The 25,575-nt window shown below is 36.6% G+C and overlaps 1 protein-coding gene across 1 annotated transcript in view; it reads left to right on the top strand.

Annotated features, from left to right (window-relative positions):
- Window positions 1-238: 238 nt before the first annotated feature.
- Window positions 239-25,575, top strand: part of MINDY3 (MINDY lysine 48 deubiquitinase 3) — a 46,739-nt gene continuing 21,402 nt past the window's right edge. The window contains exons 1-10 of the mRNA XM_056483862.1: window positions 239-408; window positions 6,720-6,799; window positions 7,838-7,895; window positions 8,332-8,505; window positions 12,022-12,073; window positions 13,917-14,031; window positions 14,414-14,487; window positions 14,947-15,026; window positions 19,631-19,701; window positions 21,951-22,031. Coding sequence (XP_056339837.1) covers window positions 312-408; window positions 6,720-6,799; window positions 7,838-7,895; window positions 8,332-8,505; window positions 12,022-12,073; window positions 13,917-14,031; window positions 14,414-14,487; window positions 14,947-15,026; window positions 19,631-19,701; window positions 21,951-22,031 — 882 coding nt within the window. The 5' untranslated portion in view covers window positions 239-311. The remainder of the gene's footprint in view (window positions 409-6,719; window positions 6,800-7,837; window positions 7,896-8,331; window positions 8,506-12,021; window positions 12,074-13,916; window positions 14,032-14,413; window positions 14,488-14,946; window positions 15,027-19,630; window positions 19,702-21,950; window positions 22,032-25,575) is intronic.

The raw sequence follows: 25,575 nt of genomic DNA, 5'->3' as shown, positions 1-25,575 counted from the left end.
ACCGCAGCTCCATTTCGGCTGCACACCACACGAAGCACTCCAAGCGCGAACACACACAGTCTCAGCTGGTGAACGCCGAGGCCCAAAGGCTGACCCCTCAGGGCACAGCCCCCTCCGTTTGTCAGAGCACGCCCGCCCCTCACGGCCGCGGAAGCAGCAGGGCCTGCTGGGGCAGCGGAAGGGCCGCCCCGCCCCGCCCCGCCCCGCCGGCCCCGCCCCCCGCGCGGCCCCGCCCCCCCGCCTGCGCAGGCGCCGCCGCAGCCGCCGCAGCCGCCGCGCCCGCCCGGCGCCGGGGCCGTCGCCGCCCCGCCATGTCCGAGGCGGGCCAGGAGCTCGTCCACCTGGTGTGGGGCAAGAAGGCCGGGCCCCGCGGGCTGGCCGACACCATCTTCTGCCGCTGGGCGCAAGGTACCTGCGTGCGCCGTGCCCCGCCGGCCCTTCCCGCCCGCTGCCCGGCCCGCCCGCCGGGCACACCCGCGGCTCCCCCGCCGCCCCCGGTCCGTGTGCCTGAGGGAGGGCGCCGTGCCCTGGGCACCGCTCGGCGCCTGGGCCAGCGGCGGCTCGGCGCTGGCCCACGCGGGAAAATGGTGCGGCAGCTTCCCCTGCTAAATAATTACCTTGGTTTTTTGCAGCATGGTCGTGTTTAGCCACACACCTCCACAGGGACTTAAAATTGTGTAGAAAAGGGTCTGAATTTATTAAATATAACAGCAGCGTCTCGTGTCATGATTTTACATAGCTTGTGGAAACGAACATAAGTTGTGCTTTGGTTTTGGGGTTTTTTGTAAAGAATATGTGAGTCACAAATAGACTTAGCAAAAGCGGGGGCAGGCTTGGGACAGAGACGCACAGATTTGTTTTTTAAGCTGGTTGTTTGGCTGTGGGAGCAGGTACATGCCATTATTAGGACATGTGAAGAGATAAAGCAGCAGTAACGCTGGAACTTGCAGTATTTGTAAAGTGTTGAAAGTTGCTTGAAACAGAATTTTTTTTGTGTTCTCTGCACGTTGCCTTTTTAAATTTTTTTTTAACAAGGGTGTTGTCGTTTACATAGCTCAGTAGATTTGGGATCTGCGTAGCTGCTCCCTATTACTGGGCACCATGCATTACCAGACTCATATTTTTTCCCCTAGGTTTATCTGTCTTCAGATAATTCAGTGATAAATAGTTAGGAAAAAATGCCAAGTTCCCTCTAAGATCAAGAATTTAAGCAGGAACAGCAAAGCCATTGCTTTTCCTAAAAACATTGGCTATTGAAATATAATTACTTTCTGAAATACCTCTTTAAGTTTTGGTAATGTGGTTTCAGTGCAAGGTGTGTGCAGTCAGAAAAGAAGAATTGGTGTTAAAAGGCTTAATTATTTCTTTAACTGGTAATGTTACATTGCCACAATTGAAGTTTTAAAGATAGTTTGTATGAGAAATTTTAGCAGTTTCAAAATTTATTGAAATTTATGTTAAAATGCACTGTACTTGTGAATGAGTGAGGGCTTAATGGAAAAGATCTCTGGGGTTCTTGGTGGCTTCTGCAATGGAGCTGCTATTTCCAATCTGTCTTTAGGGAAAGTCCTGTGATTAGAATAAGTAGTGCTTCTGTTCCCTTCTCTGTATTCTTCTCAGTATAGTCAATTTTGTGTAGTGAAACCCCATGGCATTAAGTTACATTGTTTGGAGGTCTTGTGCTGACAATCAAAACAGTCAATTCCAGTCACTTACCTTGAGTAGCTGCATAATACTTTCACCCAGCTTTCAGTTTCTATTTTGTTGAAAAAGTTCTGCAGTATTTACTTGCTGCAAAGGAGGCCCGTCAACACTGACTCATCAAAATTTAAAAGAAAAATAAACCAAACAAATATATCAAGCTTTATTATTTCCAAGGACTTGGAAGTTTAAAAGATAGACCCTGTTCCACATACAAAGTGCTGAAAGCATCAAACAGCTAGTTTGGTGTTGGATTTTTTTGTGTTTGTTTGTATTTGTTTTGACTATAGTGCCAGCACCGGCATTTATTTTGGATACTTGCTGAACATTGTCTGTCCTTTCTCAAACCCTTTGGAAGTTGAGAGCTATGATTTTCATTTGGAAAGAAAAGTAGGCAAGACTGATAGTTGTCAGTTTCTCAGTGAAGACAGCGCATTCCAGGAATCCTGGTACGCACCAAACTCATTGACCATCATACTCATTTGAAGATGGGCTGATTTGCAAGCGCTTTAGAGAACTGACCTGGCTCATGTGGGTGTGCTGTTAGAAGTTAGTGGCAGTAATTCCCTCAGGTTTCTGCATTGGCAGCTTTAAATGTGTCGGTTTTATTCTGGACTTAACAAGGGCATGGCGGTAAAGTTGTTGTGAGAGTTTTAGTGTGGAGTTCTTTACAGAATTTTTTTTCTTTATGATTGCAGCAGAATTTGCAGTTTGAACCTTGTGGATTCCATTTACCAGAATCCTCAGAGTAGACACGGAAATGTAGTGCAGAGCTTCAGTTTGCTCTTCGATGTTTCCTGGCATAGGTATGAGGACTTGGGAAGGAGCTGAGAAAATGACTGAACCCTAAAGGAACATACCTATGTTAGGAGTAAGTTTCTCCATTGATCCAAGGGACAAATTTCGTGCATAAAACTGCTCTTCAGATCATCCTCAAGGCATGAGGCATCATGTCTGTCCAGTATAAATGTCTGTCAGACTTATGCACAGGATCCTTTTCAGAATTACATAAGCTGTGTTCTCACTGGTCTTTGGAAAGAGAGATAGGGAATGGTCTTCTTAAACAAGCTTTTAACTGCAAAAGCATAGTGGGAAGTACAGTTTATGTGTATATGGATAACATACACTGTAAAATGGTCAATTTTGTCTGGATTATCTTCCAGCTTCCAGTTGCCCAGTTTAGTGGTAGCCTACTGGGTAGTTTGTATACATTCCTCAATCCCTTGCAGGACTTCCTGTCTCTATCCACAACCCATTCAGTGAAGTTTTTTGTGGTATTGGTGTGGTAAATGCTACCTCCTTTATGTGGGCAGGAAAATGTTTTTGTTTGTTGGGGGTTTTTCTCCCCCCATAAAATTTCATAAGCTTCATTTTGCTGTAAAGATATGCTTGGAGAACCTAAAGCCACAAGCAAAACATGTATTATTCTATTCCCAGTGCTAGAGGAAGAATTGTGTTGTAAACCTCATGCTTTGGTAATAATGTGTTATTCTAGTGTTTCTGCCAGGCAGTTCATGTATCCCAAATGAGAAAAAGAAATGTACTTCCATGGTGAGAGGTGGCTGAAGTCACTTGGTTTGTTCAGCTTGGAGAAGAGGAGACTGAGGGGAGACCTCAATATGATGAGATCTTCAACATTCGTATGAGGGGAAGTGAAGGTGCAGGAGCTGATCTCTTCACTCTTGTGACCAGTGACAGGACTTGAGAAAACAGTGTGAAGCTGAGTCAGAGGAGGTTTAGGTTTGGTGTCAGGAAAAGGTTTGAAAAATCAGAGGGTGGTTTAGCATTGGAACAGGCTCCCCAGGTAAGTGGTCACAGCACCAAGCCTGGCAGACTTAAGGAGCCTTTGGGCAATGCCCTCGGGCACATAGCATGACTCATGTGCAAGGACAGGAGTTGGACTTGATGATCCTTGTTGATCTCTTCCAACTCAACATATTGTGTGATTCTGGGACAAAAAATGAGTAGCGCAGCATCTTTAAAGCTAGGTTGGATCAGCAAGGGTTTTTCTAACCTAGTTAGTGTTGTATGCTCTTTGCTAATTCCCTTGTCTCTTTCATTCAGGTGGAATTGGGTTTTGTCTAGAATGAAAATACTGAAGAGACACAGATCCTTTGTGAAATGCCAGTTATGTCTATGGTGTTTTGGATGGAAAAAGTATTTTTTAGAAATACGCTAGTAATAAAAAGATGCAGGAAAGTGGTGGAGTAGTCATAATAGAAGAATGAATGTGTTTTGTACTACTTTGGACCGTGATGTGGCATATTGGATGAAGGACAACAGTGGGCAACTAAGTCATACACTAATTTTGGCAAACTGTACATAGAAGAGCTAAAAATTAGATGCAAGAAAGAAATATGGACCTTCATAAATACCGAATGAGGAAATAAGGAGGATAAACTTTTGTGTTGTTTGATTATAGTGGACAAAGAATATAAAAACAGATTTCTCAGTGTCATTACTTAAAATATTGGGCAATGCACTGACTATCAACAGGAATCTAGATCCATTCCCTCTCTTTGCCACATTGCCTCAAAAGTTAAAGCAGCAGAGCAGTAGTGATATTGAAAAAATTAGATCAATACAGCGTTTAATAGAGTTATAAACGACATGTAAGATATATGGTAATGACATTATTTTATGTTTCTTGCAAGGAAAGGATGATAATTATATTCATGGATAAAAGGCAGACAGATTAATTTTTTAAAAATACTATTTTGGCTGCATTACATCTTTTTTTCTTTTTGAAATTTTATCTTGAGTGAAAAGAGCTGTATGATAGATACGAGGTTAACAGAGAGAATAAGCAGAAGTTACTCTGTATCGGAGATGCTCATCTTGGTAGCTTAAAGAGTGGCCAGACCATTCTTACCAATTATAAGGAAGAATTTATGAATGTTTACAAATACTGCCCAAAGTATGACTATTGTGGAGAGTTAAAAAGGTAAGTAGGTGTGGTAGGTTTTAGGCTGAGGTAAACTTGAGCCCAGATGGAGTTCAGAATACTGATTTCTGAAATTTTACCTGAGCTGACTTCCAGTTCTGTAGAACTTCTAAAAAAGAGCAAGGCCATACTGCCTGAAGCCCATTTTTTTGCTTAACAGCTTTTAGAATCTTAATATTTATTAAGCATTAAGCAGCATTTAAGTAATAAGAAGTGTTTCCTCAGGTATTTTATATGTGTTTTGCCTGTGGTTGTATTCTGTGAAATTCTGTGTGATATCGACTTTACATTGTCTGTCTCAAATTTATATTTAATCTGGTGGATCATTCAATGTTCTTTGTTTTTAGGAAGCAGTTTTGAAAAACAGGGCAGGGTTAAGCTGAGACAGTTCATGCCTTCTCTAAGAAGCCTGAAGAATATGAAGCAAATTCAAGATTTCTTAAGTGTGGTTTAGTGATACCACATTCAAGTATGTTGTTTTTTTGCAGAAACAAATCATTAAAACAACTAAAAAAGCTCTCTTGTTGAAGTGTGCTTAGATGGCATGCAGTAACGCTTCACAGCAGAGGAGGACTTACCTTTTAATATTCTAAACCTGCACAAACCAATTCAGAAAGTTGAAAGGATTGATTATATTTCAGGGCAGTGAAGTGGCATTACTGCAAACTTTGGTTCAAGTATGAATTAATGGAGCTTCATTGCTACATCAGGTGATGCCAGATCTAAGTACATAGACTTGACATAGGCATCTAGGATTTGGATATAAAATACATCTTTGTAATGCACATTTGCACATGTGGTTAAAAATAAACCTGGAATCTTTGGTCAGATACAGCGGAAACCCCATGGCTACCCTGATCCTTTTTAAAACAAAAAATTTACATTGTGATGAAACAACTACTATTCTATGATGAAGTATGGCATACAAAACATGAAATTGTCCTATCTCTTGTTGCTTGGGATGATGTACTTGCCATGCTGTAGTGTGGAGGGTGCATTTCCTCAGTTCAAATTCACATCCAAGGCTTAGAGATGCTTTTGTTACAGCAGCATGTAATCCTACAGATTTGGGAAGAGGAGAAATTGTGGGAAAGTAGGACTGAACTTTCTGCTTAGACTTACATTGTAAATCTGTGACAGGATGCATGTGTATCCCCTTTCTGCCTGCCCCCACTTGCTTGTATTTGCTAGTTACTTGCTGACTACAGTTGCATGGTTTCTGGATGACAGTGAACTAGAATGACTTCGGCACAATCTTATCATTGCTTAAAAGGATAGTGCAAAACACCACTCACTCTAAGTTGCTGTTGTGTCACCTTCGTCGAGGTAATTGCATGTGCATTTATCCATGAGAAATGAAAGCTATGAATCACCTTACCTTAAAGACAACTTTAAGGGCAAGGTGGTAATGAAACAATTTTGCTGTAATTGCTCCAGTATTTGCTTTATTATGTGACTGTAAGATAATTCTGAAACACAAATGCATTAAAGCTGGAGGGGGAAAATAGGTGGTGTTGCATCTCAGTAAGTGTAGTGTATCTTCTGTGAAAGAACACCATTAAGAGGTGTAACGCCATCAAGGCTTGTAAGTGAATATTTAAGCTACTCAGCATATTTCAGTCTTAGTAGGATGCACTAATAGGTCAAAAATGAGATCAGTGGGAGGCATACTGTGCCATCCTTCAGGAATAGAAGTGTATTTTATATGTTCAGTGAAGGTTCCAAGATGTATTTTTATTACATATGTAGACAAAATAATACACAAATTTTAATTTATTGGTAAGAAACAAACTATCCTAAAATAAAACCTATGATTTAAGTTCTTTTGTTTGAAGCCCTAGCTGTTGGATCTTAGTGGTCATGATTTAATTGCAGATATAAATAATTAATTTCTGTCCTTTCATCTGCACTCATGTACTTTTTTGCTTCGTATGGTTTAACCATATGCAGTTACATTATCAAGGAAACAAAAACCTGGTTTTAAAAGGTGAATAAATCAGGTGTAATTTCTGTTAGGGAAGTATACATATTTAGTTACATATTTCATTTAAAAAAATCCTTTTTCCTTTGGCAGGATTTGTCTTTAGTGACTCTGAATCAACTGCATTAGAACAATTTGAAGGTGGCCCTTGTGCAGTGATAGCACCTGTGCAGGTAAGATGCCTTTATTATATGAATGGTCTAAAATCAGTGAGCCCAGAATTTGTTCTTTATATATTTGTTGCTAAAATAAAAAAATTGCAGATCAGTTGTATTTTGATTTCATAACTGAAAAGTGGAGTAGGCAGAATCTTTGTAAAAAGGCAGGGATGGACATGGGCTGATTTTGAACTGTAATTTTTCAGAAGGACGTTTGAGGAAATGCAGCAGGCTGATCCAAGGAGAAGTAACTTCAAAATCAGAAATGCATTATAAAGGGGAGGAGGAAAAGATCAGATACAAATTTTATCCTAATCCTTTCACATCTCTTGAATTCCCTACCCCTAATGGTAATATCTGTGGCACGATGTCTGCTTTTTTTTTTTTTTTTGGTAGTTCTGGATTAGAAATATTTGAAGTAGTTGATCTTCACATCTTACAGTGTTTGCTGTGCACTAAAAGGGGAAAAAAATATTATTACGAAGTAGTTAGAAAACCCAAGACTCTGCTTCAGGAAGTTTCTTCTTTCATTGTTCCTTCTCTGTAACTTAGAGCGTATATCTTTTTTTAATTGCAGCATTAGCATTGATGATAAAACAAAGCAGGAATATGGAGATGCATGGAATTTCTTTAACCTGGTCTGCAGGTTATTTGCAATGGTTAAAAGAGGTGGGCTTGTTAACTACTAAAGGGGTTTGTGTTAGTGACTAGAGATGTCTTGTACTACTGATCAGTTATACTGAAAAATATTTATGCTTCCATTGCTGCAGTCCTGTGGGTCTGGAGGTGCATTCCAGCATGCACTATGTGTATTTGAAGTGTCGTTGAGGCTCAAACTCAGTGGTGTTGAATATACTTATGAGGCCACCTTTGCAGCTGGTTTGATGGGGAAAAGTCAGTAAACAGGGCAGGGTTAGAGTCTTGTTCTGAATGGTAAGCAGCTTGAAATTCTTATAAAAACATGCAAAAATGCTTTGCTGTAGAGGTTGTGACAAAATGTAAAAGGTGATGTTGTCTCGCATTTGAATAATATTTTATTCTTTGATAACAAAGGCATTCCTTTTGAAGAGGCTTTTTACCAGTGAAAAGTCTACTTGGAGAGTCTGTCCAGGTACTGAAACCTCTATTTTTCACCTCATTATTTTTCCATTTTATTTATTTGTAAAGCATGTCTTTGTTAAAAAAAAATTAAAGTATTTCACACTTTTTTTGTTTGTGTGCTTCCATACCGTATGTATACTACGTGCTTCAGAACTCCTATTTTTGAGGTCTGTGCTGGTCCTTAATACTTCTGTGTTTTATAAATATTTAGTTGACATCCATTATTAAGAAAGGGAATGGGGTACAAATCGTATCAAACCACATTTTTCTAAAGACAGCTTTATAATCTTTGGTCCAGTATAGTCAAAGAGCAATTAACATAAGTAATTAATGAGATAAAAGTAATAATTATTTAGATAACATTAATGTATAAAAAAAGATGCTAGTAGCTTATATATGACAATGGTTCTCAGCAATCAGACTCATGTACATTTCTGATCTTTCAGAAGAGGAGCAGAAGAACCTTCTCTGTCATACATTATGTGATATTTTGGAAATGGCTTGCTCTGATAATTCTGAGTCATACTGTCTGGCAACATGGATAAGAGGAAAAACAACTGAAGAAACTGCTAGTATTTCTGAAAGTCCTGCAGAATCTAGTCGTCAAGAGGAACAACCTTGTAAGATGCATTTCTATGCTGAATTACCCATCCCTTAGTGAAGTATTGCATGGTTTTTGAGGGACCACTGCTTTGGTATTAATTCACAGATGGGGATTTTGCCTTTGTGATTCCATTAGCAAAAGACAGATTTTTTTTGTGTCTTGTAATTAGAGGCATTGATCCTTTTTCTTGAAAGCAAAGCAATGTACTGTCTATCACTGGAGTTCTAACATACATGTTTATTTAAAATTTCAGTGATTTCCATAATCTTCAATTTTATTTTATAATTTACTGGGATACAATACATCTTTAATTTTGAGGCATCTATATGCGTCTTAACATTGGAAGGATACTTGTCATTTGTTGCTTTAGAAGAATTTTGTAAAAAATTCTCCAGTGCTTATTTATTCTAAAATATTCTGGATCCCTTGTAATGGAGGAGTATTTTTTCCATTTTTCTGTGCAGTACCAAACAGTTTAAATCACCTTCTAGTAAGTTATCATAATTCTTTTTGTAGGTTAGAATTTTTCAGTTACCTTCTTTTTGCAAACGTCTTCATTCCTTCATTAGTTACTGACATCAGGGATCCAGGAGACATCATCTGTTGCACTGGGATGAGGCATCCAGTCCTATCTAACTACTGCAGAGTCAGTGACAAGGAAAGTTTGTCTGTGCACAAATGATCAGAGAGTTGTATTTATTAATCTTTTAACAGGAGAGCTCTAATGTGTTAAAAGATAAGCTGCTTTTTTTCTTTTAGTTTTTGTTTACAATGCGTGCCTTAAGAAGTATGAAAATCTCTTCACATGAGAACATGTTGCTTATAGAGGTGCTATCTTTTGATAGAAGGAATGTGTTACTCATCAGTTTGTGGTATAACTACAAAGTAAGAATTGTACAAGTAAATTTATATGTGTGCAGTTAGTTATAGCAATTCGTAGTGCTGAATCTCTTTGTTACAAGTCATCATCTGCTTAGCAAGTGCTCCCTGTGCTTTAGAAGGCTCAAACAATTATAATTAAAATTATATTTAATTGAAAAAACAGACTGTCAGTGGATAAGATTTCCAAGGTGAGCATTTATTAAAGTAAGAAAAAGTATTACACATAAAGTTTTATCTACAACTTTTCTGTAAAAAAATATCTTCCTTTGCAAGACAAGTCAGTTGTAACTCTGAAAATCCTCATTTTTTTCCTTTTTTGAGTTGTCTCTGAAGCTGTTGCAAATTATAGGAAGTTTGTTTTCTGGATAAATTGAAGCAGAGAGTAGTTATCTGTAGGGTTTTCCTGTCCTGTTTTTAAATGTATTGCTTGATTCCAAAGGCCTTTTAACTGTAGAAAATGTTCAACAGTTTTTTAAACACAAACTCAAGTTAATAATTACTCTCAACATTGACATTTATGAACTAATCCATTCTGTTACATAACTAGTACAAGTACAAGTCTTCAAGTTCTGCCAGACTTGTCTTTGATAACATGGAATGTGCTTGAGGAAGGATACATTTACCATGTGCAGCCTGCTTATGCCATGGGCAATGTTGATCTCTTTCATTGTTTATATTCTACATTCCCTGCTAGACACTGAATGCACCTCTCATATGTACAATATTTGGCCTTCTGTGTGTAATGCTATAACTTAACCAATTTAAGATATGTTAGTTAGGTTTCCTCTGTCCCTGCTATTTACTTGTAAACCATCTTCTTAACCTGGTTGAGGGTGGGACAAGGTTGTTGAAGAGAAGGTATTGTGAGTAATGTAGAGTTGTATAACTGCTAGTGCAAAGAAAAACATTTATTTCCTACTTGGCTGCTATACTCAATAAAAATAGAAACTGTCATTGTCATAGTTGATAGCACTTAAGAGATGAGTTGGGTGAGCAGGGAGTATTACAGATACAGTTCCATATGGCAGGTTATTTGAGAGTTGAATATGGGGATATGCTTATAATAAAGCCATGAAATATGCTTAAACACAGCATGATAGAGTATCATTTTAAAGAGTTTCTGAACAACTGTATTTCTCATACATCTCATGTTCTCTTGCTATTTGTTCTTTTTCGTTCCACTAAGCATGGTCTTTATTTAGCATTGTTTGGGTTATGTATAGCTCTACTTCTCTTTAGAATTTCTACTTATTTCCCTTTATTTCCAATAGTAATTATCTTAGCATTTCACTCTGTTCTTTAGTAACAGAATGAAAATGCCTGTCATCCTGCTGTGTGAACAAAAGGTGGATTCGAGCACACTTACTGAATGCAATAGCATTTTTCATTTGCTTTTGTGGTGTATAGCAGTCACTTGTTGGCCATGTGTTGGCTTTAGTAGTGCAAGTTCCCAGGTTCAAAGTTTGCTTTATATGAGTTAGTCCCTCTAACCTTCTGCTTACAAAAATGTGTGTGCTTCAAGCAAAGTTAGTTTTTGCAGCGTTTTCTGCGATTTAGATTCATGGTTTCATATTTAATGAAAATGTCTTAAAAATACGTTCTTTAAAGTCTGGTTTTACTCTTGGTAATCTAAGCAATTCCTTGCAGTTATTCAAATGTCAAAAGCTAAAATTCTTAAGACTGCTGCTGAAGTATTTCTTAAGTAGAAAATGAAAGTATTCTGTTGCTTGAGAATCAATTGTATTTGCATGTAGGGCAAATTAAGTGCATCTTTCAAAATATAATCAGAATGGGCATAAAATGCCTTTTCAGGAATTCTGAAATCTGGTGGGAAAAATTGATCAGTAGTACTAGCCTTAATGGCTTCAAATCTTAAATGAATTGTATGCAGCCAGTGATCAGACATTGTTTAAATATTCAGCATCAAGTGGTATCTATCAGAAAGCAGACCTATCTGTTTTGTATATTGCTCTACTAGCAGAAAGATAAAAAGAAAGGTATAAAGCCTGTGTTGAACTTGGGAAGACACTAATGCTGTATTTTTTAATGTCCTGGATGCAACACTAATTTGAAAGGCTTTTTATCCATTATTGAAAGAAAACAACGAGAAGTTATTTAAAAGCAGAATGTGTAACACTGTGTAGAATAGTTCTACTTTTTTGTTTGTAATAAATAAGCATTGAAAGGAAAAAAATGAACTAAATTTCAGTAACAGAAGTGTATATTCAAAGAAAAAATACAGCTTACCTACACTGATAAAATGATCCAAATAATCATGCTTGCTTTTCTAGGAAATAGTAATTCTTGACTTGCAAAATTATATCTATAGTATGCATATGCTTGGTGACTTTGTGACAGCCACATTTTGTACAAAATCAACAGCTCCGTATATGACAGATATTTCCAAGACTACACACTCCAGTGGCTTTGTGCTTTTAATAAATTAATTAGTCCAAATAGTAATGTTCTCACTAATTTGTATGGTGGAATCTTAATGTTGCAGTAAATTAGTTTATACTGATCAGTTAAATTTAAATGTCAGGAGAGGATTAAAAATATAATTAGAGCTTGAAAGTATTCTAGCTTGCTGTGTGTATCTTGTGTCATTTTTTTGCCATGTGTAGTGCTGAAAAGTGTCTCTTGTGTATAGCTGCCTTGGCTGTCGAAGAGCTTGGCTTTGAGCGATTTCATGCATTAATTCAGTAAGTAATATGTTGGAACATTTAAAATACAATATTTTGAAGTTACACTAATATTCACAGGCCTGAAAGGGGTATGCTGAGGAACTTTTTGTGTGTTACTCATCAGGTTAAACTTGGATTTCAAGTTTTGGTTTGGGGGGGTTTGTGTTTTTTCTTTGCATTTTAGCCATTTAAAATGGTTTATTATTTTGAGCATAAGTGTTGGGCTTTAAAATAAAACTGGAGCAATGTAATGTGATAAATTGTCCAGATAGTTTACGCATTTCAAGTTTATGAGCACAGAGTTCTGTGAATCTAATCAAGATTTCTATTTAAGTTAAAGATGTTAATCCTCAATACTTATATAATGTCATCAGTACTTTTTCCTGATTTGAGAAATCATAAGGAACATTTAGTAAAATGTTTCATATACAAGACTGATTTTTGTTTCATACTTCAAACACTGTTCTTTTTTGGGAGTCTAAACCCAGAACTTACAGTTCTAGTGAGTTTATATTTAAAGATAACAGCAACAATCAATCCCCAAAGAGTAAATAAAGAGCAGCAGAATTTAAAAAACACCTGAAATTGAAAATATTGCTAATTAGAACTGAAATAACCATAGCCCATTTTATCAGTAGAAATTATAGTTTATTTTTTAAATCCATTGTCATCTAAGTAAATAAGAAAGAGAATATAACACTTTTATAACCTTAGCTGATCAAAACACTAATTTCCTGCGCTTCCTACTCCCCTCCTGCTCACCCCTTCAATCTTCGGACTTGTGGTGCCAAGTTTTTATTGGTAAATTAATTTTTTCCTGCCATTCTCACTGGGAATGAGTGCTCTGACTTTTGCCTTTAAACATCAGATGGATTTCAGAATTGGCTTTGCCTTGCATACCTTGTATGCTGTGTCTACTGATCAGAAAAGGATGTTTATAAATCAAGTATTAGCCAGAGTAAACCCATCTATGGATTTATTTTTGTAGATGTGTGTTTCCTTTTCAAGCAAAACTTACTAAAAGTGTGCAAGAATCATAAAGAAAATAATATTCCTATTTGTGTAAGATAAGCAAAGACTATGATCTAGTCTGAATTACTCAAACTAATGTTTGTGTTCTGAAATGTATTTAGCTTTAGTATTTAGCTTTACCCAGGAAATTGAATGTGTATTGGTTCACTGGGATATTGGTGAATTTCTTCCTTTCATTGGTTTTTATTTCAGTTTTTTTCCTTTTTAAACATATGATCAGAGGCGTTCCCTTATCATCCAGGCAGTCACTATATTATGCAGTAAGGTAGTATCCCAAATGTTAATGTACTGCTCTTCGGTGTTTTGAACAATTTGCTTTTTCCAGAGCTAGTGTCTAACAAAGTCAAATTCTTATGGGAAATATGATAATTTCTTCAAAAGCCTGGAAGACAGTCTTACCTGGTTAAGTAGAAGGTTTATTTCTATTGTTTATGGGCTGAATGTCTTTCAGAACACTGCATAATGCAAATGTTATTTTGGCGACATACAGTCTATTTGCAATTTCAGTAACAGTGTTTTATAGAATTACAGTGGTGGTGCAAGCCACTCAGCTCTTTTACACGTGTATAATTGTGTTTGTGTATAAAAATTCTTCCATTTTTGCATTTTGCTCCAGAATTATTTATCATCTTCAGATGGCAGTTACAGTAACTCCAGAAGAGCTGCTGTGTCATTCTGTATGTAACACCAGATCTGTTCTACTTTTACTTTGACATTTTCATGTTAGGTGTTAGTAATTCTCAGTTGTGCTTTGTGATGCTATTCTAATGCTTCATCTAAATACATACTTCTTTTCAGTTGTTTGTTTGTTATTGTTTTTTGTCTTTAGCAAACGAGCATTCAAAAGCTTCCCTGAACTAAAGGATGCAGTTTGGGATCAATATTCAGCATGGACAAACAGATTTGGAGTATTGCTCTTTCTGTATTCTGTAATACTGACAAAGGTTTGTGGGTTGCTTGATGTGTTTTGTGGGTGGGTTTTATTTCTTTGGAAAAGATGAACAATAAGTCCAGATAAATGGATGAAATGGTATCTTCATCTATGTTCCTGTACAGTTCCAGCCTAAAAATTTGAAAGGCTCAGTCCTTGGGTTTTTTGGGTTTTGGTTTGTATTTTTCTCTTTTGACCTGGGAGACTTACCCATTTTGAAAACATCCTTCTTTACAAGATGTTTGAAAACATCTTCCTTTGAAGACAAAGCAGCCTGTTAAGTTATCAGTTCATGTAAAAACATCAGCCTCCCAATGTTTCACTGTTGCATTGTTGTTGTATAAATATTGCAACTCATTTCTTAAGATAGCAAAAATGTTTGCAATTTCCTTCAGGGTATTGAAAACATAAAAAATGAAATTGAAGATGCAGCTGAGCCATTGATAGATCCTGTTTATGGTCATGGAAGGTAAGCTGTGAAATAGTTTACTACAATTTAAAATAGATTTGTGGGCCAATGTTTTATGTCTTACGTAACTGATAATTCTTTTAGGAAATTACTGACATTAAAAGACAGACTCATTTATAACTTTAACTAAAAAGCAACATTGAAAAGTGGGTCTTCCACTGCTAACTCTTTTTATTACATCAGTTCTGAGGTAATGCTTCTGTTCTTGTTGAATTTTTAGATGGATAATTTTCAAATTCAGGGCTACATTCTGTATCAAGTTTGTATTTGAAAGAATGGAGATGATAATTAGTGTTCCTGAATTAAAATGCACACTAGTTAATGGAAAATATTTACAAAATGTCTGCTTGGGTTATCCAATAATTTTTTTAATTTGTTACAGATAACCACGTTTTTTGAAATAAATTGCATATCTCTTTTAATTTCTTATGTCTTACATAATTTCTTTCTGTTGTGTAGCCAAAGTTTGATTAATCTGTTGTTGACGGGGCATGCTGTTTCTAACGTGTGGGATGGAGACAGAGAATGTTCAGGAATGAGTAAGTTGATTCTAGTTTATGCTTGTTCATATTTTTTACATACTGAGATAATGACCTATAGATTTGGAATATATTCTGTTTCTGTTTTGATAGTCTCCTTGTTTACTGGCCTTTAATTTAAGTGAACCGCAAATGGAAATAAAACATGCTTGCATGGAATTGCTGATGTTAGTATTAGTGAGTACAGGATTGTCAGCTAGAGTTGAACATAGAAGTTACCTGATGTCCTGGATGATGGAAGGCAGTGCAGTCTCTGCAGTTTGGGAAGTCTGAAGACAGGGCCACTATTCAAAACAGCCACATCAAACTGGAGAAATGGACTGACAGCAATGTCCCGAGATGCATCCACATCTTATACCCAGGATGGAATAAACCCATGGAACAGCACAGGGCAGCACTGGCTGGCTGGGAAGCAGCATTATAGAAAAGGACCTGAGGCCCCTGTGGGCAGAGAGTTGCACTCAGTCCCTGGTGTGTCCTTCTGGCAGAGAAGGGCAGCATTGTGGGCTGTGCTAGGAGCAGCGTTGCCAGCAGCTGAAAAGAAAGGGTGGTTCTTTCCCTCTGTCTGGCACTTGTTGGCTTGTGGTATGGAGTGGTATGTCCAGTTTTGGGCTCCCTAGTGCAGGAAAGACATTGACATAGTGGAGTGATTCAGTGTAGGCTCATGATTAGAGAGCTTTTGGTTTTTTTGCATTTCTTTTTACAAATAGAGATTATATGAAAACGAGAACAGTTTAAATTGTGGAAATGTTCACATCTTCTCTTCCACTGCTACGAAGTCCGTCTCAGTTTCATCAGCATGTTTCTTAAAATGATTTTCCATCATCTCTAAGTCAGTACTGAAAATACTTACTTGAAATGAGGTTCAAGACAGATCCATGCAAGAGCTGAATAAAAATGCTCTGGTTTGATGATGAACAAGCAATTAATCTCCTTTGAGACATCTTAGGCTTGCACTTGGTTATGATTTCATGCAGCCTATGCTTTCAGACTTATAGAATGTCATTTGGATACTCTGTCTTTCCTCTATTTGATGTTGTTGTCATTTATCCCCCCTATTTCTATTTGAAATTTGTTTCAATTAGCCTTCAGGGTTTTATCTGTATGTTCTCTTCAGTATTTTTAGTTTTCCCTTTTTGATTATGATTTTTGGATCTGAATTTTTAGATTATGATCAATCTGAATTGTTTTAGGAGCTTTCCTTTACCTTAGGCTAAATTGCTGTTCTGTAATTTAATTTATTGGTTTTGAAAACTGTGAGTTCATTCCCTCATTTGCCTTTCAGATTATCTTTCTGGTAGGCTTTATTTCTTACTTATCCAAGTTGGAATTTTTTTCTTTTCTGGAAATGCTGAACTTGCTTTGGACACATAACAGTAATAGTCAACATTTAGGTTCTCAGTCAATTCTGCCCTAAAAACCTAGAACCAGAACTCCCATAGAGTGTCTCTTTTTATGGAGATTGGAGGAACAGAAAATTATCTTCTTGAGGATCTAGTATTATGTGTCCTGTTAGTTTTTCTATCCAGTCAAGTAATTGGACTTAACTATTGGGAGCCCTCCATTTTCTTGAAGCTTTTGGATAATTACAGTCAGAACCTGCTTATTCACTCTCTTAAGTGTATAATCATATCTGTTACCAAGTGATTTGTTGTAGTCTGTAAAAAAGAAAGATAAAGAGCAGCCAGTACTGTTCACAACTTCTTAGGCAAGACTGAATTTTGGATACATTGTCACTTTGTCATCTTTTCTTCTTTGAGCATTTCTCTTGGATTTTGTTTCTTTTTTGTGTAAAACCTTCAGCTTCTTCCATGTCAATGCATATGAGCTTTTCATCTAGAAGGGTTGCAGGTATCAAAATAACAAAGACTGAATACTGTTTTATTCAGAAGTTTTTTAAAGTAATTTAACCTATTTTTCAACTACTTAGATAAGCAGTTTCTAATTAATAAATAATTAAAATTATTTATAAGCCATTTTAAAGGTACTGCCAGTAATTTTAGCAGTGGTGAAAGAACAGACTGAATTGCAAACCTAAGGAATTACTATGTGTTTGCAGATTGTACTCAGAGCACTGACTCTCGCAGTTGCATATTTTCCAAATAGGGTGGAGTTACTAACTGGAATTGTTCTTGGCCACTGGTGGTAAAAATACCAATGAAATGTTCTCCTTTACACCTTTCTTCTTATTCTGATCGCTTCTCTTCCACAGTGGGAAGATATGGGGAAGTAGTTGGTGGTTTTTTTCAGCTTTTTTAGGACTGTCGTTCCTCCATGCCGTGTAGCAGTTCCCTGTGAGTGTAGCCAGTGCTGGAGCTGCTTTCCCCGGACGGTGCCAGGGAATTGCGGCATTGGTGTGGCCACTCGGTGGCGCTGTGCTGACGCGGATGGTGACAGAAATGTGTTCGGAAATTTGAGTCCTTTGCAAAAGTGCTTTTCCAAGCAAGAGACACTAACTTTGTGACAAGAGGCATAAATATTCATTTTCTTAGTTGATCTTTGGTGTTACCAGATGTCTTCCAGTCGTCATCTCTTTTTGTGGAGAGAGGATATTCACGGATTAAACTTTGATTTAGTGTAGCTAGTCTCCTTTTGTTTCTTTGTAAGTCATCTGAGAGTCGTTCTTGCTTTTGGGTCTCCTATTTGTTGGCTCATTCTGAAGGAGGCATGGGTAGATCAGTGACTGCAAGCTGAAGTTAACCTAGGAGCTTCCAGATACATAGTCTGTGTAGTTTGACTGCTGACTATTCAGAATATTCACACTGTGTGGCTACTGTTGTAGCCAGAGTCCCAGCACTCTCTAGTTATGAGTGAGTTCTCATCTAGTTATCTCTCAGGGGAACAAAGTACTTAATCATAGAATTATTTTGAATAATTTTCTGAATAGTAAATATTATTGACATATTTGTTGTTCTATACTCAGGTATTAACTCCCACATCTGAAACCCTTGTTTAGCTTTACATTGATTTTTGTTTTTGTTTTTTAAGAAATATATGTGATGTGTAAAATTACTTCTCTAAGGTACTGTGCTTACTTCTGCCACTCGATTCCATCATTGCACATACAAATGTGCTTTTTCTGTATGTTAGCTGTTCCCTAGTGTGCAGGATTCTTCACTAGTTTTTTTTTTAATTGGGCTGTAACTCTGTTTCCCCCAGATCTAAAAAAAGGATGAATTGTGTCAGTGTATGACAATATATAGCCACTCAGCTATAAGCCAGTGAGATAATGGGGTTTTGTAAAGGATAATCTAGGCACCCCTGAATATTTTAATTCCAAACAAGTTTGAAGGTCATCTGTGAAAGCACAGCTTTCAGATCAAAGGCACTGCAAAGAGCCTTTTAATATGTATAGCTCACACTCTAAGGAAGGAGTTATACTTCCAGGCACAAAGGTAGTGAATAAGCTCAAGTTTTTTGGGTTTTGATTTTCAGGATTGGATGTATGGGGACTTTTGCTTAACAGAGAGGGAATAATTAAACTATTACTATAATAACTGTTCTACACTGTTGCAAAATGCAGCGAGGTAAACTTTAAGTTGGTGAAGGGAGTATGGCATGTCTGCAGAGTTCACTTCTGCAAATCCAGGAATCTTTTGAATTCAGAATGGTTTCTTTCACTTGCTGTGGTCCTGAGGCTTTAGACCATGGATAAAGATGTCAGTTTTATGCTGTTGTACACAAATGATTGGTGTTAAAAATTACAGTTGGAGCTTAGTGTTTTAGAGAGAACTTTCAAATATAATAATTAGTGTTCAACAAAAAAAAGGAAATCTAGATATTCTTAAATTGGTCATAGTGTATGTTTCCAGTATGTGCTGCTCTTGGTAGACAATGTTTGGGAGTCTAGTGGAGCTGTTCTAAGCACTCAGTACTTGGAACTTCTTAGATGATGTATATGAAAGCCCAGAGCTTCTTCTAAATCTGTATAATTAGGAATTTTGAAGTACTTTCTCTTTCTTTATATTAAAGGACCTCAAGTAATGCTCTGTAAGTACTCTTCCAATCAGTAGTACATAAATATTTCAGCTATTCCTGAGAGCTGTGTATGTTTGAGAGCTTTAATTGGAAGTAAGTGTTGGAAATCACTGTAGTTTTTCTGCTAACAAAACTATCATTTCCAAAATTGTGTTTTATTATTCAGAATGTGAAATGGTAAATATAAATATGGCCTAGGAACTCTAAGAAATAAAAAAGAGGGAGAGAGGAAGAAACATTCATTTATGCATATATGTGAGATTTTCTCTTCTTCAAGATAGCTGTTTTTCTTAGATTTTTCTAAGAATAATAGTGATGTAAGTTGCAAGTATTTCCTTTTTTACAAAATCCAGCAGGTTTTGAAAAGAGCTTATCAACTGGAAGCTCTTTAAACCTTGAGTCTGGATCTTATTTTATAGAGAGATATATAGAGAAATCTTATTTATAGAGATCTTGTTTTATAGAGAGAGAAGTAACCCTTTTGGACTATATCTTGGTGATTTGCTGTTACTAAAATTGCGTAATTTAAAACTGTTATTACTTGACCAATTTTGAAAGTAAGAAAAAATAGCTTAAAATAGAATTTGCAGATTTTTCTTTGATAAATTGTGTTTTCTTTTGAACAGAACTTCTTGGCATACACAAACAGGCAACAGTAGGCTTTTTGACATTGATGGAATCTCTGAGATATTGTAAGGTAAGCTGTTTTCTACATAATTTGAAAGATTTTTTTTTTTTTATTATTAAGTTGTGGGCTTTTTTAACAGTATTCCTGAAAGCTTTACTGTATAGTATTGGAGATCTTAAAGAACTTTCAAATAATGTCCAAATACAATCTGAGACTAATACATTACAACAAATACAAATGAGATTGTTAAATGTATTTTACTGTTGTTTGATGCTATTTAAATTAGAATTTATTGCACCAATTGATTATTCCTAGTTAGAAGCTTACATTTTTACTAAAGTAACTCTAGTGAGTTTTGTAGATGGTTTTAAAACTGTGAAGTCCCAAAATGGCTTGCTGGTGTGTTGCAATTTTATTGATCTCTTTTTATGCTGTCGCTGTCTTCCATTTGAAATAAATATCTGTAAGTAAAAATAATAAAACTGCTATTAAGCAACTATATTATAAATATAATATTCAAAATTTAAAAGGTATTTTATGTATTTATCTCTGAATGTTTGAAAGTTGCTGATGTGCACCTTAGTCCATATTGTTTCTTCCTGTTGTGACAGAATTTCTTGATTTCTGGTTTTTATTTGAGAAATTCTATGCATTACTGTTGTGATTTAACCCCAGCCAGCAACCAAGTCCCGCACACCTGCTCACTAGCTCCCCCAGCAGCAAAATCAGCCAGAGAATTAGAAAGGTTCAAGCTGAAAAACTCATGGGTTGAGATAAAGGCAGCTTAATAGGGAAAACAAAAGCCACACTCACAAGCAAGCTAAACAAGAAATTGTTTACGGCTTCTGGTGGGCAGGCAGGCATTCAGCTATGTCCAGGAGAGCATGGCCCCATCAAGTATAAGAGTAACTTGGGAAGACAAATGCCATCACTCCAAATGTCCCCCCATTCCTCCTCCTTCCCTCCCATTTTATATCCTTTGGTCACTTCAGGTCCCTTGTCCCAGCTGTGTCTCCTCCCAGCCTCTTTTACACCCCATTTCCCTTACCAGTGTCGCTGTAAAAAAGCAGAAAAGGCCTTGGCTCTATGTAAGCTCTGCTTAGCAGTGATAAAAACATCTCTATGTTATCAACCCCATGTTCATCACAATCCAAAACACAGCCCAGTACCAGCTACTGTGAAGAAAATGAACTCTATTCCATTCCAAAGCAGCACATTCCACCCTTTGCTCCATATCATTCATGTCATGCTCAGGTCCCACATTATTTAACACAACCTCATTAACCACTACCCTCCTTCCCACTCTTTGATATAAAATATATATGTAATTCCGTTAGTCTGAGTGTCCATACAATGTTCACAAGATGCCCTTTGAGTTCATTTAGTCCATGGTTTGAGCTCCATCTGTTCTGGTGGTCACTCAGGATGGGAGAAGTGGTGCTGTGTGGAGTCATTGGGCACCAAAGCCAGCTGAGGTCGGGTCACTGCTGCACTGCATCTCTTCTTGTAAGGCTTCTCCTCCATTGGTTCAGGTGGTTCCTTTCACAGTAATTCCTGTAACAGCAACTCAAATCATGACTTACAACAAATTAAAGACGTCCATTACAACCTCCACCCGTGGTCCTTTTGGGTCAGGTTACCTGGTTTACTGGTGCAATGAACTCCTTTGCTGGTTCCCAGCCTGGCTGCAGCAAGGGTCTCCTGCTATAGTGCACCATTAGTACAGTCCATATGCTGGTCCTCCATGTGCTGCAAAGAAATAGACTGTTTCACCATGGGCTGCAAGGAAATCTGTACTTCCCCTGTTCCAGTGTGGAGTCCAATCCCTCTTTGAACTTACCCAGCATTCCCTATGGGGGGGGTCACAGGTCCTGGCTGTTCTACAAAGAGTACTTTTGAAACAGCCTGAACAGTCTTTAATTCCAGAACTTTTTTGGTTGTTCTTTGCTTTCTTTTGAGTCTGTATTAAATTATTTTACCTTATCTCAGAGTTAAAGAGAATAATGTAGTTGGTAGAATGTTGGTGTATTGACTGCAACTGGCAGTCCCATCATTTATTAAATAAATGTCAATTCTGAATTAATTAATCCAAAACCAGCTAATAAATCAAGCGGACTTTTACCTTTCATTAGCATTTGGTTATAGTGTTGTTAAGCATAGTACTTGTCATCAAGCTAAACACATCATTTTATTGAACATTTTAAATCGGTGGAGTCCCAGCTGTTCTGAAAACTAACTAAATTTTCATTAACTTGATCACTAACTAAATGACCTTTCTGGGTTTGCTTTGTATTTCTGATTTTGTTGTACCCTTTTAGGTTGGCTCCTATTTGAAATCTCCAAAATTTCCTATTTGGATACTTGGCAGTGAAACACACCTCACAGTCTTCTTTGCCAAGGTACGTTGGATGTGGTTTTGGTAACCTCAGGCAGATAAACACCACATAAATTCAAAGTGTAGATCTTGCTACAATGTGAGTTTTATGTGGCTTTGATGTAAAAACATAGTCACTAAAACTTTTAATTAAGCCTTTCCTTGAAGGCAGAGTTGTTCCCACACTTCAGCAATATCTCTCAACTTGCAGTGTGAAGTTTTTTGGTTTTAGCTTAATTTATTGGGCTGGGGATAATTTATGCTTTGGAACACTGTGCTTGGCATTGGTACTGTCTTAAATTTCAATAGTGCAAGAGAGATTTATGTAGTAGTTTCATCTCCCTGACTGTACTTTCACAATTTTTAATCTTTATTTGGTTATAGATATCAGGACTGTTACAATAATTCTTTATATATATTCTGTCAGATATCTACTGTAGCCTATGAAACATAAAATGTGTTTGGGAGGACTCTCAGTTTAAAATCTTAGACCACATTTTCCAAGGAGACAATTTCTGTTTCTTTAGTTGAAGATTGTAGGTTGGTTTCCTTAAGTTTCATTTTTATAGAACACTTGTTTCTGATTAAAAATTTTATTGAAACTTTGAATGGTACCTACTGGATCTTTATTGGTAGTTATTAGAAGTTAACTTCCCTGTACCTAATATCTTTAAAAGTTAATTAAAACTTTAATTATAAATCTTGAAAATGAATACTAGAACATATGTAAATATAAAGTTGTAAATTCTCAAACTCTTTGAATTTCCTTAAGTAAAACTTTTGCCTGATCTTTAGAAAGACAACACAAATGCCTAGATTTTTCTAACTAAAAAGCAAACCTGCACAATATATTGAAAGTTTATAGTAGTAGTATTTTTTAATCTTTAAATTTATTTTTTTTAAAACCCTTGGAGTTAATTAGCCAGTTTTAGACATTGAATTTTTTTGCAAATTTTTAATCCCTAATGTCAGAAATATTTTTCCCTTACTCCATGGAATAGAAAAATCTATATTTACCTTTGGTTATTTTTTTTTTTTTGCTGCTTTACTCTTTTCCCAGTCTTTCCTAGTAAAACTTTTTTTATTTCAATTTTGAAACTTTATCCCCTGTTTTTCTGAATGATACAATCAAAGTCAGTACTTTGTTGTGTGGACAGCAGTGTGATGCCAATAGGTATAAACACTCTGTTATGCCAGTCCAGTGTTCCTGTCACATTGTTACCACAGCTAATGTTTAGTGTCCACAGAGACCATTTCCAGACAGAAATTACTTCTAATGCTCTTTCTTTTAGGATGCCAAAGGCTGTTTCCTGGGTTTAGAGTAACTGGGTATCAGTATTGGTGCCGCCAGTTGGTTCTGCTTTCTTCACTAAACTCCACTTAGACTGTGTAAAATTTGAGTTTGTGATTATTAAAAAGCAGAATAAAGAATTGACATGCTCTTGGCAAAGAATTTCCTAGATTCTTTATTGTTTGTTATTATTAAGCAAAGCGGGAGCTGAAGGTGTGTAAAAGCTCTTGGTTCTTGAATTTCCATGTCCAACCTCACCCTTTCTATAGTAGCAGTTGTTGAGCATTTCAGGTGAAACAGATGTCAGCTACAGTGGAAATATAAAGTATGTTGTCAAACTATTATTATATCAATTGAACCTACATGTCAAAAACTATGGGAAGAAATTTGAATTCATTGCCAATGGTTAATCAGCAAGATGTTAAAGTAGTGTGTGTAGATGGTGTTTGATACTAAGGATGTAACTTCTAGTTTGATAGTAACTTTGATTACATGAGAAAGAAATGTTCAAAATGGAGAGAGAAAAATGAACTGTGGATCCAAAACCAGTGCAGATTACATTTAAAAATACCCAGGTTTTAATTCTTTCAAGCTGCATATATTATAAAGGAGCATAAGGCCTTATTTTTAAAGAGAATAATGTTAGGCAGTTATTAAGCAGAACAGTGATCAGTTTTGTCATTAGCTGAATAATTTGGTCTAGAAAACCAGAACCAGCAATTTTCCTAGACTACTGTTGCTATAGACAACTAGCATGGGAAAATTATAGAACAGAACAGAATCTTCATTTCCTTGAGCATGGAGGTTTAACAAGCAAAAGGTTTTACTCAAATTCTGCATATTGCTCTACTTAGAGAGCTGGCTGCTGTTCTTTAGTACTTAGATGTTTGACTCAGATTTTTTATATTAGATGAATGATAAACATTTTTCTCATATCAGTGGAATAAACAATAAACCACCATACTCTATCTCAGAACATTTTGATTTAAATATTGTAGACTTCTATTGCTATCTGACAGAATACATTTGTATTATTCTGAATGTAGATCATTCTTATAGCTGTGGCTGTCAGAAATGTTTTATTTTCTAAAGTAAATCTGATCATAGCTGTCATTCTAAAACTCTGTGTATTTTCCATGGTTTTAATGAGCAAAATGCAGCACAGCATTTTTGGCTGAAGGTCAGTCACACTTATGGCTTAAAGTGAAAATTAATTAACTAAAGTGTGTAATTTGGCTTAAGCTCTCTTGTAAATGCTGCTGCATGAAGTAGCTGTAAACTGAGAAAGTCAATTCCTAGTTTTCATACAAGTCTACTGTGGGCCAGCAGTTTCTCCTATTACTGAAAGAGTAAATTTTCTTCTGCCTGCATGGTCTTCATCTCCACATCTTGACTGTTGGAGCATTTCTGTACATACCAAGTGAGTTATTAGCCTCGTTTTAGTACAGAGATTTGGAGGTAGAGAGAAATCATAAATAATTTCTTCTCTGCAATAGCAGCTTCGATTGAAGCACATTTTATTGAAGACAGTATCAGTAGTTTTGTTGTCTGGGACATAATCAACTTGTCATCAGCCACATAATTATTTGTAGTTAGATCTTTTGGAAAGAAAATAGAATCTGGAAATATACGAAATGAGGCTTCACGTCTTCCATAAATTCATTTCTATAGTAGACTGTCCTGGGCAAAAATACTATGACTTGTTCTGCAGATGGGTAAATGTTGAAGTCAGAAAGCACATGTGAACATCTGTATTACTTAAATAGTTCTTCAAAACTCTGATATGTGTGTCATAATAGAGTCAGAAAAACTTTGTGAATCATTGCAGGGGGGTCCCTAGCAAAGAACTGTAGGTAGTATCATCATATTATTTTTCTTTTCTTCACAACAGTTGTGTACACAAAGTCAGAAAGCTGCTTAATGCTCAGCAGTCCAAATTTAACGTTTTCTGAAAAAAAGTGTGGCTATTACTCTTAGTGGTCATGGACTGTGCATTTGCAACCAAGTAGATTTTGCCAGAAAAAGTGACTATGTAGATTATTCATAGGCTTCTAAATCTAAGCAGCCATAATTTCTGCCTCTCCCTGCTCACTTTTCCTTTCAGTGAATATGAAAACTTCCAAATGTCCAACAAAAGCAAACAAGGAATCTTTCATCTGACACACTGAGTTTCTCTGTGTGCTCTGTCAGACTGTGCAAAGGCAATTATGTGGTATTGTATATCCTCTAAGAATCAGCTTTATCACTACAGTCTTTTTGTGGTTTTTTTCCTCTTCCA

The sequence above is a fragment of the Oenanthe melanoleuca genome, chromosome 2 (genome assembly GCF_029582105.1).
Source record: "Oenanthe melanoleuca isolate GR-GAL-2019-014 chromosome 2, OMel1.0, whole genome shotgun sequence".
Lineage (NCBI taxonomy): Eukaryota > Metazoa > Chordata > Aves > Passeriformes > Muscicapidae > Oenanthe > Oenanthe melanoleuca.
This window is presented reverse-complemented; position numbering and strand designations above follow the sequence as displayed.